General features: G+C 37.9%; 1 protein-coding gene across 2 annotated transcripts in view; it reads left to right on the plus strand.

Annotated features, from left to right (window-relative positions):
- LOC126299386 (uncharacterized) overlaps nt 1–20211 on the plus strand; it is a 478915-nt gene that overhangs the window by 184262 nt on the left and 274442 nt on the right. For both annotated transcript variants that reach the window (XM_049991253.1, XM_049991254.1), the window contains exons 3-6: nt 5767–5968; nt 6081–6274; nt 19357–19449; nt 19575–19763. In XM_049991253.1, the coding sequence (XP_049847210.1) occupies nt 5767–5968; nt 6081–6274; nt 19357–19449; nt 19575–19763 (678 nt within the window). The remainder of the gene's footprint in view (nt 1–5766; nt 5969–6080; nt 6275–19356; nt 19450–19574; nt 19764–20211) is intronic.

The following is a 20211-nucleotide window of genomic DNA, read 5'->3' on the forward strand; positions in this document are numbered from 1 at the left end:
AAAAAAACCGGGTCGGAAATGTGTTTTGTCCTCCAAATAAAACTCGTGCACTGGTGGGGAGCGCCAAAGATGACCTCGGTTTGAGGAAGGCCGGCGTGTACCAGATTCCGTGTCAATGTGGCAAGTCGTTCATTGGTCAGACGATGCGTACCGTAGAGGATCGATGCCGTGAACACCAGAGGCACACTGGACTGATGTATCCGAGCGTGTTGGCGGTCGCTGAACATTGTTTGTAGGAAAATCACTCTATGGAGTATGAACGCCCGAGGATTCTGGTACAGACGTCGAGATACTGGGACAGCGTTATTAGAGAGGCCATCGAAATTCGCACCAATGACGACCTCATAAACCGTGACTGTGGCTATAATCTTAGCAAGGCTTGGGAACCAGCGATTGGGTTAATCAAGAGTAAGTCAAGCAAACGTATAGTTGTGACGACCACGGCGGACAGAGCCATCACTCCGACGTCATCTCAGACGCCGTCGCAATCTGTTCCATCACGTGACCATGGCGCGGGGCGCGGACGGCGGAAGGAACGCGCCGCGGGCGGAGGGTATTTAAATCGGCCGCCGCTGCGACCGAACCCAGTTCCCTCTGAGCAGCCATAGCATATGGATCTCCGTTCCGGCACGTTCACAGGAGCTCAGTCCGTCAGTTCACCTGATGATGGCGGCATGTATGATCGCTGAAATATTGTGTCTGTTGGACACTGTAGACCGGCAGTACACCCGTGGATATTTTGAATTCAGCCTTTGTTAGCAGCACTGTCCCCTCCTGTGCACTATGAAAGAGAAGGTTAAGCTTTTCGTCACCAGATTGTGAGAGGAGGTGAGGCGTGGTTACAGTACGTGAATGCAGAAATAAAACTTCAATCAATGCTGTGTGGCCATACCGGGGCACTGGAAAACCTCACAGTGTGTTCAAACAGCATGTTGAGCTTTGGCACGATTTTCTTGCATGGCAGTGCCTACCTGCATACAGTGTGATGTACTGTAACTGAACCGGGAGAGTTCAGATGGCAGGTATTGATCACCAATCCTACAGAACTGATTTCATGCCAAACGGTTATCATTCTTTGTTTGCCTGAAGAAGTGACTCGGTTTAAATCAGTTTGGTAATCAAAAGTTGAAAACCAGAATTGTGGGTTGGCTTCAGTCACAGGCAGCAGATTTCTATAATTTCAGAATTTCCAAGCTCATGAGACACTATGAGAAATATCTCAATATGACTGTATATCATGTGGAAAAATAAATTACAGTGTGTACTTTCACATGACTGTAAAACAAATTCCGTAACTTCATTCAGGTAAAAAAAAAAAAAAAAAAAAAAAATATGTTATGAGTAGCCCTCACTTAAACTCAGTTGGTTAAATGGCACTCCTTGGATCAGTGGTGGAATGCTAGCAAACTGCTTGTCATCAGTGAAAGATAATATTTACTTGATCATTCTTAGCATATTGCTTTGAGTGTTTGCAATATGTATCAGTTTGTCTTGACAGGACAATACTGAACACTGACATATGACATAATATTTGGTTGTGGATTCGTTTAATCACAGTAGAGTTTTTTACAAATTTGACTAATGTCATTTTCTAAAAAGGGCATCAATAACAGGATCATAATGTTGTTGTTGTTGTTGTTGTGGTCTTCAGTCCTGAGACTGGTTTGGTACAGCTCTCCATGCTACTCTATCCTGTGCAAGCTTCCTTTATCTCCCAGTACCTACTGCAGCCTACTTCCTTCAGAATCTGCTTAGTGTATTCATCTCTTGGTCTCCCTTTACGATTTTTACCCTCCACGCTGCCCTCCAATACTAAATTGGTGATCCCTCGATGTCTCAGAACATGTCCTACCAACCGATCCCTTCTTCTAGTCAAGTTGTGTCACAAGCTCCTCTTCTCCCCAATTCTATTCAATACCTCCTCATTAGTTATGTAATCTACCCATCTAATCTTCAGAATTCTTCTGTATCACCACATTTTGAAAGCTTCTATTCTCTTCTTGTCTAAACTATTTATCGTCCATGTTTCACTTCCATACATGGCTACACTCCATACAAATACTTTTAGAAACGACTTCCTGACATTTAAATCTATACCCGATGTTAACAAATTTTTCTTTTTCAGAAACGATTTCCTTACCATTACTAGTCTACATTTTATATCCTCTCTACTTCGACCATCATTAGTTATTTTTCTCCCAAAATAGCAAAACTCCTTTACTACTTTAAGTCTCTCATTTCCTAATCTAATTCCCTCAGCATCACCAGACTTAATTCAACTACATTCCATTGTCCTCGTTTTGCTTTTGTTGATGTTCACATTATATCCTCCATTCAAGACACTATTCATTCTGTTATACTGCTATTCCAAGTCCTTTGCTGTCTCTGACAGAATTACAATGTCATCGGCGAACCTCAAAGTTTTTATTTCTTCTCCATGGATTTTAATACCTACTCAGAACTTTTCTTTTGTTTCCTTTATTGCTTTCTCAATACACAGATTGAATAACATCAGGGAGAGGCTACAACCCTGTCTCACTCCCTTCCCAACCACTGCTTCCCTTTCATACCTCTCAACTCTTATAACTGCCATCTGTTTTCTGTACAAATTGTAAATAGCCTTTCACTCCCTGTATTTTACCCCTGCCACCTTTAGAATTTGAAAGAGAGTGTTCCAATCAACATTCTCAAAAGCTTTGTCTAAGTCTACAAATGCTAGAAACGTAGGTTTGCCTTTTTTTAATCTTTCTTCTAAGATAAGTCGTAGGGTCAGTATTGCCTCACGTGTTCCAGCATTTCTATGGAATCCAAACTGATCTTCCCCGAGGTCAGCTTCTATCAGTTTTTCTATTCGTCTGTAAAGAATTCGTGTTAGTATTTTGAAGCTGTGGCTTATTAAACTGATAGTTCGGTAATTTTTACATCTGTCAACACCTGCTTCCTTTGGGATTGGAATTATTATATTTTTCTTGAAGTCTAAGGGTATTTCACCTGTTCCATATATCTTGCTCACCAGATGGTAGAGTTTTGTCAAGACTGGCTCTCCCAAAGCTGTCAGTAGTTCTAATGGAATGTTGTCTACTCCGGAGGCCTTGTTTCGACTCAAGTCTTTCAGTGCTCTGTCAAACTCTTCTCGCAGTATCATATCTCCCATTTCATCTTCATCTACATCCTCTTCCATTTCCATAATATTGTCCTTAAGTACATCACCCTTGTATAGACCCTCTATATACTCCTTCCACCTTTCTTCTCTCCCTTCTTTGATTAGAACTTGGTTTCCATCATAGCTCTTGATATTCATGCAAGTGGTTCTCCTTTCTCCAAACGTCTCTTTAATTTTCCTGTAGGCAGTATCTATCTTACCCCTAGTGAGATATGCCTCTACATCCTTACCTTTGTCCTCCAGCCATGCCTGGTTAGCCATTTTGCACTTCCTGTCAATATCATTTTTGAGACATTTGTATTCCTTTTTGCCTGCTTCATTTACTGCATTTTTATATTTTCTCCTTTCATCAATTAAATTCAATATTTCTTCTGTTACCCAAGGGTTTCTACTAGCCCTCGTCTTTTTATCTATTTGATCCTCTGCTGCCTTCACTGTTTCATCCCTCACAGCTAACCATTCTTCTTCTACTGTATTTCTTTCCCCCCTTCCTGTCAATTGTTCCCTTATGCTCTCCCTTAAAGTCTGTACAACCTCTTGTTCTTTCAGTTTATCCAGGTCCCATCTCTTTAAATTCCCACCTTTTTGCAGTTACTTCAGTTTTAATCTACAGTTCATAACCAATAGATTGTGGTCAGAGTCCACATCTGCCCCTGGAAATGTCTTACAATTTAAAACCTGGTTCCAAATTCTCTGTCTTACCATTATATAATCTATCTGTTACCTTTTAGTATCTCCTGGGTTCTTCCATGTATACAACCTTCTTTCATGATTCTTAAACCAAGCGTTAGCTATGATTAAGTTATGCTCTGCACAAAATTCTACCAGGCGGCTTCCTCTTTCATTTCTTAGTCCCATTCCATATTCACCTACTATGTTTCCTTCTCTCCCTTTTCCTACTCTTGAATTCCAGTCACCCATGACTATTAAATTTTCGTCTCCCTTCACTATCTGAATAATTTCTTTTATCTCATCATACATTTCTTCAATTTCTTCGTCATCTGCAGAGCTAGTTGGCATATAAACTTGTACTACTGTAGGATCATAATATATACACACAATTTAATGAGCCATATTTTAATTTAAAAAAAAAACCTCAGAAATTCTTTCTCTTACATACTATTGATACAGAGATCACAAGGATATAGCTGGATCAGTTGTTGCACATACTGAGGCAAAGAAAATTGTAAATATGTTGATAATGACAGGTACTTTTCATGTAGTTCTCAGTGATTTTTATCTGTAGCTACAGGTGTAAGTGCATCTTTGAGATGTGATATAATGTTTTCAGAATTATTATGAGTTGATGGTTCCATTTCTCACTTGATTTTACAACTTCAGTATTTAACCGTCTTCATATGTTCTGAGCAGTGGTCTGTTGCTTTGCTACCTGAGCTCCATCTGGAGTGTTATGTATTATTAGTGTAACACCTGTTCAAGTTTGCTACATTATTACATGCTCCATAGATAATTTGAATGACACTTTTATCAACATAGAAATTCATCCATAGATTTGAAGGAGTTGTCCAGGACAAATGATTTTAGATAAGATTTGCAACTTGCTTCGATATCTGTTCAAATGGCTCTGAGCACAATGGGACTTAACTTCTGAGGTCATCAGTCCCCTAGAACTTAGAACTACTTAAACCTAACTAACTTAATGACATCACACACATCCATGCCCGAGGCAGGATTCGAACCTGCAACCATAGTGGTCATGCGGTTACAGACTGTGGTGCCTACAACTGCTTAGTCACCCCAGCCGGCTCGCTATCTGTCAGATGTTTTATGTTATTGAGCAAATGATTAAAAATTTTTGTTTCTGCACATTGAACTCCTTTCTGAGTCAATGACAACTTTAATAATGGGTAATGAAGAATTTTTTTCCTCTATTGTTGTCAGTGTGGACATCACTATTATTTTCAGACTGTGATGGATTATCTCTGACAAATTTCATCAGTGAATATTTGTATTGTGATGGTGCAGTTAAGCTCCTTGAAGAGTACATACACAACAACTATGGATGAACACCACATATTACTCTTACAGCTTGTTTTGATGCAATCAGTACTTTATTTTTAAGTGATATTTCCCAGAAAAAAATCCATAAGGCTTTATTGAGTGGAAATATGCCAGATATGTCAGGAAGTTGATTCATTTGTTTGCAAGACTAACAATTATATGAAAAGCAAAAGTCATGAAGGTTGTTAAATGTGTCTCAAAGGCTATAACAGGCATTGAAAATCATATGTAGCTATGGATAGTGGTGTGACACCAACTGTACCCCACGGTGTGGTTGGAGTCAAGCAACCAAGGACACACAGCACCGCACAGAGAACCTGATGTTGATAGCTAGATCAGTTAAGAAAACATTGTGTGCTAGTGAAATTGTTAACTCAGCTAGAAAGGCAGACACATTACAATAATGTATCCTACTGAGAAGATCTTGAAAATCACAAGAAAATTCATAATGCCGCAGTAATGCTGCTAAAACATGCTACTGTTTCTTTTTTAAGTATCATACTACTGATCAACAAAAAATTTGCATATAGTGAATCTAGATGAGTAAGTGAAGAATACTGACAATATATCTTCTGTTATAGGTGGGTGAATTTCCTCTCCATCTTGCAACACAAGCTGAACATAATGAACTTGTTGAGCTACTTCTTAGATATGGAGCATCTGTCAATGTTGTTGACTCTAATAATAGAAGTCCCCTGATGCTTGCAGCAAGAAACGGAAACATGTCCTTAGTTAGGCTTTTTCTGGATTATGGAGCTCAGAGATGTCTGACAGATGGAAATAGTAAGCTTTTTGGTTTCTAGCAACATAATTAGTGATACCTGTGCCATTTTAATTTCCTAAATTTAAAATTGATGCATTATTTATTATAGTTGCCTTGTACTTTCATCTGCAGACATGACAGCAGAGGATTATGCTGTTTTGGAAGGGTATCATGAATTGGCAACTGAACTGAAGAAATCAGCTACTCATAATACATTCTCACCGTATGGTAATACAGAAGAAAACAAAAAATATATACAGAGAATCACAGAGAGGTCAGCTTCTTTGGAGCCTCTATCGAAAGTATCTGCAGTAGCAGTGGAAAGGGTATGTTTGTATTTTATATTTTTTGTACATGAACAGATTTTTGAAACTTAAATCACCCACAGAGCTTGTGTTGAAGTGCAATAGTGTTTGTTGTCTTTCATCATGTAAAAAGGTGTTATTCCCTTTTAAGTGCTGTAGAAAAAGTCAGCCTTAGCTACAAAATTTATTCAAATATTGACCATTTTGTAAATTTCCCAATAAGTATATTGTAACATTACACAAACACAGTATTAGAATTCCTACTAGTCAACTTTCAATTCACTTTCACATAAAGGAAAATACAGAGACAATGAATGATTTAGTAACTAGAACAAACACACAAAATCAGGGGTTACATTAATGCACAGTCTGACAGTGAAGTGTTCCAGAGTCATGAAAGCATTAGAGTGGCCAATGGCCTGCTATACTGGCTTATATACACCCTTGCTGTCTGTGTCAATGTGAGATGGCCTCTGTAGGCCAGCTGTGGAGGCACATGCAGTTTAATTATGCACGCTCACTGTATGTTGTTACAACACTCATTCCCTCTTGGGGAAAACTGTTCAATATGGAGATATCCATGTCTTCATCTGAAAGGAATGACTGTAGGAGCAGGCATCATGCTGTCACCAGAGAATATGGTCTGAAATGGCATGGGTATGGACAGGCATGGTGCCCACTGCCCAACATGAGACCGTAAGGGAGCATCACTGTTAGAGGCACCATATTCATGTCAACCTTCAGGTAGGCACTTGGCTATGGAAGCAGCAGTGAAGACAAAAGTGGCAGCGGCAATGATTACAGCACCACAGAGGTGTAGGCAGCCCCGTGCTAACTACTCTGCCCAGTGGTGGTGGCACCGAGAACAAACACAGTGCAGGAGCCAAAGGGGGTGTGGACCAAGCCACAGGGTCTGGCATGGATGGTGGAGGCAGCCATGGGGGTGGTGGGGTCTTCAGCACATTGTTTGTTCATGCAAGGGTGAAGCTTGTCATGTTGTGGGACACCAAGTCATTGGAGTTGTGCATGATGAAGCAATGGCAACCTTAGCAGGGATAAACAACTGCTGGCATCCACTTAGGGTGTTGGCCAAACCCATGGACCCAGATGGCAGAGCCCGGACAGATCTTTTGCAAGGCAGGCATTGCCAGGTGGCCAGACATCAGCCAGAGCAGATGAAGCAGCTTACAGGGCTGCCAGCTGTAAAGCAACTCCACCAGGCTATGGTCACCAACTGGAGTGAACCTATAGGAGCTCAAGAACCTACCAAGGGCTTCCTTGAGAAGGTTGTGTAATGTAATTTTTCATATGAGGTGTGGAAGTACAGATCAGTTTCTCCAGCTCACCATTTCACTGACAATGAAGCGGAGAGACCATAACATTCCAAATGCCATTCTTTGCACAAAAATCCTCAAAATCCTGAGAAACAAATTGCAGGCCATGGTCCATCACAAGCCTTTACCATAATGCTTTCAAGCACAAAATCTATGCTAGGGCCATGGCCATCGCCACCTTCATTGTGGATGGACAACAAATCACATAAAGCAATTCTGAGAAGGCATCAACCACAACAAGGTAAAAGTAGTTAAGGGACGGACCCAAAAAATCAGCATGAATATGCTCCCAGGGGCACTGATGCAGAGGCCCATGGTGCTGCCTGTTTGGTGGTTAACTGTGGGCAGCCTTACACAACATTTGTGATTTCATTGTCAATATCCAGCCAAAACACATGGTGGCAGGCCAGCAATTTTGTACAAGAAACACCCCAATGGCCCAGGTGGAGAAGGCACACAACATCCTGCCACAATTTGGATGGGCTCACAACCCTGGTACTGACTCCTCAGTAGCAAACAGTAACACACCATCAAAGACTGAGAGGTCCTGGTGGAGAGAATAATAACTGAACAAAGGATACAATGCTCAGTCCACCGGTTTATCTGGCCAGCCATGGTGGACAAAGTGAACAACCTGATGTAAGACAGGAATCGGCCATGACAGCCTCTGAAATTCGAGAACTGGTAATGGGAAACCATTAACAGTGTTTTGGATGTTAGTGTCTAAATGGCAACACAATTGTTCATGCTGGTTAAATGCAGGACTGGGGCCAATTGGCAACTGAGAAAGACCATTTGCATTAGTGTGTTGTGCTGTGGGGTAGAAGTGAATCTCATGGTCATAACACGATAAAATCAGAGCCCAGAATTTTACGTGACGGGTTGCTTTGTCAGGAAGAGAAGCTGGAGGATGGAAAAGAGAAACCAGAGGTTTATGATCAGTAATCAAATAAAATTTAGAACCCTGGAGGAAAACATGAAATTTTTTGAGTGCATGCACAATAACAAGGGCTTCTTTTACTATTTGGGAGAAGTGCTGTTGCACCTGTTTCAAGGTTTTGGAAGCCTACACCATAGAGTATTCAAACCCATCTGTGTATTTGTGCATGAGAGCAGTCCCAAGGCCATACTAGGAGGAATCTGTGGCCAAAAAGAGATGATGGCCTGATTGAAAGGTAACCAACCAAGTTGGAGAGTGTAATTTTGACTTCAACAGGGTAAAATCATGCTCATAAATGGGTGACCAGAGAAAAATAACACCTTTACATAAGAGAGCATGAAGGGGCTGAGCCACAATGGCTGCATTGGGAAGAAATTTATGGTAGTATGCAATCTTTCTGAGAAAGGCCTGCAACTCTTTCACATTGGTAGGACGTGGAAAAGCTAGAATGGCATCAACATGCTAGAGTAAAGGCCTGATTCTGATATGTGGGGCTTCAAAACCAAGAAAGATGATAGATGGCTGAAAAAATTGTGATTTTTCCCAAGTTACAATTCAACCCAGCAGGCAGCAGCACCTTGAACAAGGCACAAAGTTTCTGCAAGTGTTCATCTGTAGAGGATCCAGAGATAAAAAAAAATCATCCAGATAGTTAATGCACACCCACATGGAGGCTGTCAGTTGCTCCAAAATTCACTGGAAAATAGCAGAGGTGCTAGCTATGCTGAATGGCAGGCACTGGTATTGGTATAACCCTAAGGGGGGACTCACTACAAGGATACATTTGAAATCATCATCCAGAGTCAGTTGCAAGCACACTTTAGACAAGTCTATTTTGGAAAAATATTAACCCCCGGAAAGCCAAGCTAAGAATTCACCCTGACAAGGTAAGGTATAGGTATTAATAGTAGACTGCGAATTTACAGACTTTTAAAATCACCAGAGAGCCGAAGGTTGCTGTTATGTTTTGCAACAGTTACCAATGAAGAGAGAAGCATGACAACACCCAAGGATGTAAGTTGATGGAGTTCTGTTTTGACTTGCTGCTGTAAAGCAATGGGGATTAGGCAGGTGTGAAAAAAATGGGAGCATGCCATCAGTTGCATTGTGATGTGAGCTTTGAAACTGGTAGCACATCCTTTACCATCTGAAGACAATGAGGAAAATTCTGAGTGGAGCACATCCAGTCCTTGCTACATAACATGACTCAGTATCAGATGCACTTTGTCAGAAATAGAGAAACCAAAAATTCTGAAGGCATTTAGCCCAAATAATTTTGAGTCTCAGCATCATGTACCACTAGAAAGGTCAAAGGCTGAACAGCTGCTGTATATACTAAAGGAGTAGAAAAATTGTCCCAATATGGGTACTTGTTGTTTGTTGTAACTCAGCAACTGACAAGAGACTGGAGACAATGCCAGTGGTCCAAGACCACATTGGTTTGAGAATTAAATAAAGTCACTGCTGCACTCATATCTACTTGCTTTTTCAACTTCTTGTCCACAACATGTACTTGAATATAAGGTTTGTTTGGGGCTACCATAACATGGGAAACACTGTTCACATCCAAGTTTATGTCTGATGAATGAGATTCAGAGATTCATGCAGATGCAATATGCCCCCCCCCCTTTTTTTTTTTTTTTTTTTTTTTTTTTTTTTTTTTTTTTTTTTTTTTTTTTTTACAATGGTTGTGTGTTGCCCAATGTTTTGAGCTTATGGCCTTGTCATGTGGAACGAAGCAATAAGGTCATGATGGAAGTTCATCACATGACTGCTATTGTGACAATGAGTGCTGTTTCTGTTTAGCATGGTGATGCCCCATGTGATGTGGAGACTGTTATTGCATGGCTATGACATCATCTTCTCCCTGTGAGCAACCAATGGTGGCTGAGCAGTAGATGCAATGGTGGTTACTTCACACAAAGCTTCTATCTGATTTCCTGTTTCCCTGGATACTTCAAAAGATCAGACAGTATTCAAAACCTCTGTGAGAGAGAGATTTTTACATTGTAAAGCACATTCATGACTCTATTTCAGGGGCCAAGTGTATATAGCATCGCAAACCATCAAATCAGCATATGAGTCCTGGTGAGCTTCAGTAACAATCTGGCAATAGTGGCTAATCCCATGAAATTCTACTGCCCAAGCTGTACAGCTGTTGTGGCTGCTTTTGACAATGGTTGAACTAAATGCAAACTGCAATAATGTGAGCATATTTGCAATGATAATTAGAGACCAAGTGATACATTTCATCAAAAGAGAGACTGGTGTGTTCCTGCAGAGGTATTACCTGACACAAAAGGAGATAAACAGGAGGAGAAATCCATGATAGAAATGAAGCCTTATGTACAGTGACATCAAAAGCTTGGAAATATTGCCAGAGTTCATTTTTTGTATGCATCCCAGTCCTATGCACTGGGATCACATGGAGGAAATAGTGGGGGTTGCATCAACGGCAGTGAACCCTGACACATCAATGAAGCTGCCAAATTGTTTAGTTCCATGGAGAGTGCCTGCTGCTGCTTGGTAAGAGCTTACTATTGTTCAACTAGAGATTGAAGAATTTCTTTCTACAGTAAGAAACACGCTGAGTAGAATGTAACACTCGTCACCAAGAACATTGTGACTTGGCATGATCACAATATTAGAATTCCCACCAACCAACCTTTAATACACTTCCACATAAAGGAAAATACGGACACACTGAATGACACAGTAATAAATACAAGAACACAAAATTGGAGGCTACATTAATACACAGTCTAACAGTGAAGTGTTCCACACTTGCGAAAACATCAGAGTGGCTCAGGATCTGACACACTGGCATATATATATGGTGCTATCTGTGCCAGCGTAAGGTGGCCTCTGTAGGTCAGCCATGAAGGTGCTCACTGTTTTTGGGTTACAACAAAGCATTTATGGATTCTGATTAAAACAAAACTCATGCAGACATATTTCATAGCTGCCTTCTGAATCAATAAGTACAGTGTGGTCTGGTTACAAATCATTTAATGTACAGTTTAGGTTTTTAAACCACTTCCCCTGATTTTTGTATCTGTTATCAATTTTCATTTTTTTTCCTTGTGCCTTATGGCAATTGTTGGTTCTATTTTTACAATGACTAATTTAGTTATGATCTGCAACTGCCTTCAGATTACTACTGCAGTGTGAGAAACCACTGAACAGAGAAGTACGTGCATTGTCAAGTACTCATGCTGCAACTGTTGATCAGAAAAAGGCTGTAGATCACAGCTAAAACTAATCATTGTAAAAATAAGAACATTAATTTTCATTTTGTATAGCACAACAAGAGAAAAGAAATATAAGGGATATCCAAATGTAAATGAGAAAGATGGAAAAAATAAGTTAACATTTTATTATTTCAGAAGTAAACTCTACAACTGGTAATACATTAGTGCCACTAACAGACATGACAGGGAAATGTTTGTGGTTGCCTACAAAACCATGATTGTGCCCAAGCATACACATCTTCAGCCAAAGCAAAGTGGTGGTCACAAATGTATTTCTAAAGGGCTCAAAACATATGGAAATCACACGGGGAAAGACAGTGGGCCCAATGTTCCCAGGCTTGTTTTGAATATGCTGCAGAAGTTTTGCTGGGAAGCCCTTGCACAGCCTTCATCTAGTCCTGATCTCTTCCCATGTGATTTCCACATATTTTGAGCCCTAAAGGAAGACATTCTTGGTTGTCAATTTATTTAGATGAAGAGGTGCATGCCTGGGTACAATCATGGTTCAGTAGGCCAGTAATCAACTGCAAACATTTTTCCATGAAAGCATTGACTGTGTTGCTCACAGTGGAACCAATGTATTAACAGTTACATTGATTACTCTTGAAATAATAAACAGTTTACTTACTGTTTCCATCTGTCTCATTTTCATTTGACTGCCTCTTATAGTTTTTCAATCACTGCCTCCACAGATTGACAATTATGTCATACTTACTGCCACACAATTTCTCTTTTAAACTGTTTGCTGTGAATCAGTTGCAATTCCATTTCATTACTCTCCTGGCTGCGTTTGGTATGGTTGCGTTTTGGCCCTTAATAAGTTAAAGTTTATGAAAGGCTTCCATTGTCATTGATAAATCATTTATGTAGGTCATGAACAGGAATAAGCAATCTACCAAACATTCTGGGACACCATATTGAGTGATTCCCCACTCATGATCTACAGAACCGAAGGCTAGGCAATGTCAAAGAAAATCTCAGCAGGGTAATTTTTCTTATGGAGTTCTACCAGAACTCTGTTTATGAGATCATCTATATCAAAGTCTACATCCATACTCTGCAAAGCATTGTGAAGTGTGTTATGGAGAGTACTTCCAATTATACCACAAAATACAGTTTCTTCCCATTCCATTCATGTATGGAGCATAGAAAGATTGGCTGCTAATCCAAGTTTTACTTACATTTTGCAGAATGTTTGTGCAGTTCTGTCAGAAAGTGCACCATTGTACAACATAGAATAAACCTATTACCATCTGGACCTATTGTCTTCTTCTTGTCACATTTTTGACCTTAGCGCGTTGTAAGGATTTGTTACATCATGGTGCTTATATCTATTTGCTCTGGTGACTTGTTTAATCACACTCAATTCTGCCACTTTGTCATTATGGGTTTTGGCAATTGTTGATTGTGATGCTCAAGTATGTTCACTTATACTTTATAGGGTCGCAAGATTCCACATTTGTAATCATATCAGTAGCTGTTGCCTTCCTAAATATGGGAATTTTATGTCTTCCATCTTTTAGGTAACCCAGTATCCAAAAATTTATACTCCTTTTTTCTTCCAGATCCACTGTGACCTTAACGTTTTGTGCATCACTTCATTCTTTCTTCTGCCTCTCATATTTCTTTTTCATCATCTTTGTACAGACGTATGATGCCACCTACATAACATCTGTAGTAAATAATTTTTTTTCACATCTGGTATGTCAGAATTAAAAAAAAGGCTTTAATTAGTAATTGTCTTCTTAATTATTTTTATTATGTGTAATTGTTTGCTCATGCTGAAAGGTTTCTATTAATAAATTTTATGTTATTTGTACACCTCTTAATCTGACTTTTGCACTATGATGTGGAATTTACTTTGCCAGGGTAAGACCTTTCTGCTATAGCCCTTTACACGTTTTATGTGGATTGTAAGTATGTATTTTGTTTCCACATATTGTATGTCAGTTTATGTTTTGTTGTCAGACACTCAATTTTACCTGTGTGCCTAGATGCATATTGATGTTGATACTTATACCAGAATATTTTTATGGTATATATGACATATGCATGACTGTTAGCATGTTATTATTTTTTATCTTTTATTTCTTATGCATTCCTTGGTGCTGGCACATAATCTACTTTTCTCAATTAACGCCAAGAGAAACACTGAGCTTAATGACCCCTGATGGAGAGATCACCATCAGTTACAGATAGAAAAATTATGGTACGACATACCATAATTTTTCTATTTGTAACTGATCAGACAGTGGAAGTAACCTAAACTGTTAATTACGAATTGTATAACTTATGTGATCAAGACAGACCTTTACAAAAGAAATTGTTCTGGCATTCTATGCATACATGCAATATATCCATTATTAGTCAAATTTGATGTAGGACCCTCAATACTCATCCACAACTGAGGTTGCTGTAGATGTTGATGTTGATGTAGATGTTGATGGAAATGCTAGTACATAGCTGTGCAGTGACCCCCTGACTTGGAGGTAGCTAATTTGAATCCTGCTGGTGGAAGAAACTTTCACCACCAGTATTCTGTGGCAAGGGGAGGAGATCTGGCGACCAAAGTTCTTGACACACCACACTTCAGCCAATATTCTGGATTAAATTTCAGTTGCTTCATATTGCATTATGAAATGAAGACATGTGACACTGTTATGGTGATTTCTCCATAAGGGATCATTAAGTTCAGTGGTTCCCTTGCTGTTAATTGAGAGAAGTAGGCTATGTGCCAGCACTAAGTTTCATTCTCTCCCTTTTATCACCAGCATACAACACAAAAATAACACCACACACTATAACACTCATCACAATCACCTTCACTTAACAGATACACCTAAGACACAACTAAGCTTCATGATGTGGAAGTGTGTCATTGTGCACATGGGAAGAAAACTGTTCATTCTTACTGGATCATATATTAAGGAATCTTCTTGTTCCATCCCAGATGGATCTTAGGTAGAATAACTTCTAGCAGTTGCCTGTGTGAGCTGTTATTTGCCTGATTTTATCTGTGTCATCTATATGGGACAAAGGTATACTGAGATGAATAACATTCATAGTTTCTGCCCTGAAACATGGTCCTTGAAGTTTTCTAAGCTGATAGCATCTTTCTTTAAGTATCTTTCTTTGATTATCTTCCAGTTTTGATTTTTCAACCTGTCATTTACTTTTTTCATCAGGCAGACAAGCATGTGACCATTTTCCCTGTCTTTCTTAGTATACACTTTATGTCCCCCATCAGTCTGCCCTGACAGGAGTTCCATTAGCATGACAAATTATGGGCTATACAAGTGTTTTGAACACAATCTCTTCTGTAGACAGACTACAATTGTCCAGTTTGTTTTAACCATTGAATCATAATGTGTCATTTGTTTTACATACAGTTGCACCTATGCGGTTACTCTACTTCATATTTCTATACATTTTTGCTCCTAAATTTTTCAGTCTCATGGCTAACATTAGATTTGACTCAGTAATGTGGTGGTCAAATGATACTACACTAATATATGCCATAATTTCACAACTTTCCATTCCTTTATGCTAAAAATCAGTTGCCAGTATTTTCATAAGGCTAATATTTTGTTTATATCTCACTGGATATTACTAAAGTTTTATCAGATAGATTTTTGTCATACATAACTGCATAGGATGCTTAAGAAAAAAGCCCACAGTGATACAGAAACAAAAGCGTTTTGAAACTCTGAAAACATCAAGTGAGCCTTATTTCCTCTCCCTGGCATTGAGGATACAGTGTGTAAAGAATGCAAGATGAATTTTGTAATTTCAATAGTTTAGAAATAAGTGCTGATTTCCATGGAGGTTATATTACACCCTGTATGTCATAATGTTTGAAATTAGAATATATTCTAGAAGTCTTCAATAATTTACAATTCTTTGGATCATTGTGGCTTCCTTTTTGAAGATGTGTGTGACCTGTGGTCTTTTTGAATAATGGAAAACATTTCTCTGGTCAAGGTATCTACTGTAAATTATGGGCAAGAGTGAAGCTAATTCACTATCATTCTCTGTACAGAATTTCATATGAAATCCATTGGGTACTACGGCCTCACAGATTTTTTGCATTTTAAGCTCCTTTTCAGTGCTGTTAGCACACTTATATGACTCATCCTAGCAACAGTATGGTTGTTGATTCTTGAAGTTCTTAGGTTGAAAATATTGATTAATCTCAGACTGCTTATCTCATCCACTTGCATTTTGTGATCAACCAGCAACATATGTCTGGAGTAGTAGTTTGTAGTAGTTTAGTTGTTCCTTTAGCAAGCCTCTGTTGTCCCACCATGAATTTCAAAAATTGATTGAGTACACTCTTTTTTAATTTTGCTCTCACACTCTATTTTATTCTCTCTCTTTCTCTCTCTCTCTCTCTCTCTCTCTCTCTCTCTCTCTCTCTTCTGCAGAAGAGTTCCTATTACTGTGTTGTGTGGTGGGTAGGAATTGCTAACTTACATCTCTAGATACTTGAAAAAGAAGGTCAAAACTTTATAAATGTTCGGTATGTAGCAATATTTAAAAATTAAGTTGTGATGTGTATGTAAAATGATTTGTTCCACATCATTACAATTTGGTGTGCAAATGATCAATGGAACATGGAACTAACTAACTCTCTCTCTCTCTCTCTCTGTCTCTCTCTCACTCCCCCTCTCCACAATTTTATCCACATCATTAAAAAATTTCAGGCAGTAGATGAGATAATTAGCTATCTGATGACTGATAGTAAATATTTACAATTAATCATCACTAGTATACATGTACCTATAGAAGAAAAAACTGATGGTGTCGGAGGAGAATTTTATGTAAAGTTCAATGGCTCTGTGACTTATTTTCCAAGAACAGTATTAAGATGCCCATTTTAGGTTTCAGTGCAAAATTAGGGCAGGAGTTCCCCTAAATGGCAAAATTTTGAAACACAATGCACTTACACACACAAATAACAATGATCTCAAAGTAATAGATGTTATTTCATCAAGAAATATGATAGTTAAGAGTACTTGTTTTCCCCATAAAAATATTGAATCTCCCCGAAAGGATTTGCACAAAATCAAACTGACCATGTACTAGTTCAGAGAAATCATCTAACATGCATAACAGATATAAAGAACTGTTTTGGAGCAGACTGTGACTCAGAGCACTTCTTAGGTTAAATTTATTTCCATGTTTAATAATGCAAACGGTAATAACAAAAAGTGCATACACTTCCAAATATGATACATTTAAACTCACAGATCTCATAATATATGGAGAATTCATGGAGGATTTAGGAAATAAAAGTAGTCAAGTTGCTCTCTATTTGGCCAGCCAGACACTGAAATGAAGGCTACTGGGAATTTTTAAGGGAGACAATAAAGATATCTCAAAGAAAATTTTAGGATTCTAGTAACAGAGCAAGAACATATGGTTTAAGAAGGACTGAACTAAAACTGTTAGTGATAGAAAGATAGCAAGAATAAAATTCTAGCAAAATCCAAATGATCAGAGCAAATCCATCTTTACCCAAGAACATAAAGCTTGTTGTACTTTAATAAGAAAGGAAAAGAGGGATTCAGTCAAGGAAGTTTTGAATAAAATAGAAATGATAGGACAGACATCAAGGTGTTTTCTGAGTATATACAAACAGGATAAAAGGAATAACAGTAACTATTCCTGCAGTTACATGAAATATGTAATTGGGAAACCGATAAGAGAACTGACACAATTAAATAAAGATGGAAATGCTATGTTGAAGCACTACTAAATAATAATAGTCATATTAAACAACAAAACGTCACCAATATGAACTGCCTAAATACTGATTGACAAACCTTCTCTCCAAGAACTGAAACAAAGTGTGCAGAGATTAAAAACATGTAAAGCAGCTAACAGTGACTCAATACACACCTGAATCTCAAAAATAAGGAATATGCCTAGACTAGGAAAATTACATAATTTGAATGTCAAGATTTGGAAAGAAGATCAAATTCCATAGGACAGGAAAGATTTTTTAATTCACACAATTTATAAAAAAAAAACAAGACCCATCTATCAGCAACAACTACGGTGGAATGTCATTACTCAACTCTGCATATAAAACACTTACAAAATTTTTATCAAGGCAGCAACCATATCTGTAAGAAGTTACTGATGATGTACAAGGTGGTTTTAGAAGAGATAGTTCAACAGTGCATAATGCTTTCATTTTACGAAACAAATTTGCATATTCTCAGGAAGTGCACTTTGCTTTTCTTTTCTCCCCCCCCCCTTTTTTTTAAACACTGTAAAAATGTGCATTTAAACTTTGGAGTTAAAGTACAAGACAGGCTCTTGGAATTGTTCTATGTTACTTCTGTAGTCAAACAGGGAGATGCTTTATCACCATCACTTTTCAACCCCATTATAGAGGAGATAATCAGGAAAATAAAATAATCGCAACTTGTGACAATGCCATAGCACAATTGTAACATACTGGGATATGCAGATGCCATTGTAATCTGAGGAGAAAATTAACAAGAAATTAATCCACTCACCACAATATTGTGCAACAGGTTACAAAGAAGAGGACTAGAAATTAATAACAGTAAAACCAAATTTTTCATTCTGTCATGGCAAGTGAAGGTAAATCATACCTTTAAAATTGGTGCAGAGAAAACTGAAACAGTCACTAAGTTTACTTATCTTGAAACCTCGCTAACTACAGACAACAGTGTTAGAGGAAAAATAAATAATAGACTACAAAACACTGATAGATGTTATTCTGAATGATTGGAAATATTAAAAAGCAAACTTATTACAGGAAATTCAAAAATTCATGTACATAAAACTATTACCATACATATGCTGACATATCTTTGTCATACATTGACATTAGCAAATGCATAAGAAGTAAAATTAAGAGTTTTTGGAAGAAAAATTTTGAGAAACATATGTGGCGGGATTCAGGGTAAGAAGACAGCAGAATGGAGATTTTAACAAAGAAATGCGTGACCTGTGTGGAGAACCAGAAATAGTAACCAAAATTAAAGCTAGATGTCTTCATTGGATTGGACATGAGCTTAGAGCTTCAGAAGAACAGAAATATGTCTGTTATGTACAGAACATACTCAATGAAGAAGACCTCTTGGAAGACCAAGACTACATAATTTTGACAATATCAGAAAAGATATGAAAATCTTACATGTGATGCATTGGAAAATTAAATGCCAAAATAGAAATACCTGGCAAAAAATTGCGATATGAGCTAGTAAAGCTTGCTAATACTACTACTACTACTACTACTACTAATAATAATAATAATAATAATAATAATAATAATAATAAAAGACCATGATGCTGAGCACCTATAATTCTACCTTTATCATCAACCCAAGTGACAAATAATTAGAATGCAAATGTGCCAAATTTCTTATGAACCTGAAAGGTATCGTATATGGAGATTTTAGCTTATTTACTAACAAATTTCAAACATTCTTTTTTTATTGTTGCTTTAACGCTTTTCCACTTAAAGTCACTTGAATGTAAATATTTATTATTTAACTGATAACTGAACTGTAAGTTTGAACTGTAACTTATTTATTTCAGTGCACCACATTCAAAGATGATGGAACAGAGACTCGTGAAGCTCATAACATCTTGAATGAAAACAAACTGCAAGAATTGTGTGATAAGTCACAAGTTAGTGTAGTTCTTTACATGATGCTCCAGATAATGTATATAATAAATAACAATACTTTTTCAGAAATGTCCAAAGAGCATAAAGAATTTACTTCTGCAGTACTTATTATTATGTTTCTTTCCAGAGCCCATCTTTGGAACTTCAGGAATTTGTGCAGCCATCTGATGATGAAATAAGTGAAGAGAGTGGCAAAGATTTAAGAGCAACTGAGAGACGTGAGGAGGATTCTCCCAGGTCCTGCATTATTCCACCACCCTGTAAGCCACCTCGTAGCTGGGATTTCATACAGTCAGGTGTCATGGATGACCACAATGTACTTATCATTTTAAAAATTAACATATTCTATATTTTCTGTTATACAATTTAGTTCTTGTGGTCTAGACTTATTTAAAATGTGGAGTTATTCATTCTCAAGTTTATCTTACCTACCACTGTGTGATAACAAAATATTGTTTATGAGTTATGATATTAGTGTAGAATTCTTTCCAAGAAACAAAAGTTGCTGTTACAAGGAAATTACCTAATGTTTTATCTGCAACTATTTTTGAGTATTTGGAAGTAAGGGCAATTTTGTCTATGTATGTATCATGGGAATCATACATAAAGGAGATGAATGTGATACTCAACAACTTATACTGAAAGATAAACAATGGTATGATTAAAGACAACCACTCACCTTAATCATGAAGTATTTCGTAGTGCATAAGCCATAAGCACACAAACAATACATTAATGACCATGTGTTAGCTTCCAAACTTGCA

Source organism: Schistocerca gregaria, chromosome X (assembly GCF_023897955.1).
Source record: "Schistocerca gregaria isolate iqSchGreg1 chromosome X, iqSchGreg1.2, whole genome shotgun sequence".
Lineage (NCBI taxonomy): Eukaryota > Metazoa > Arthropoda > Insecta > Orthoptera > Acrididae > Schistocerca > Schistocerca gregaria.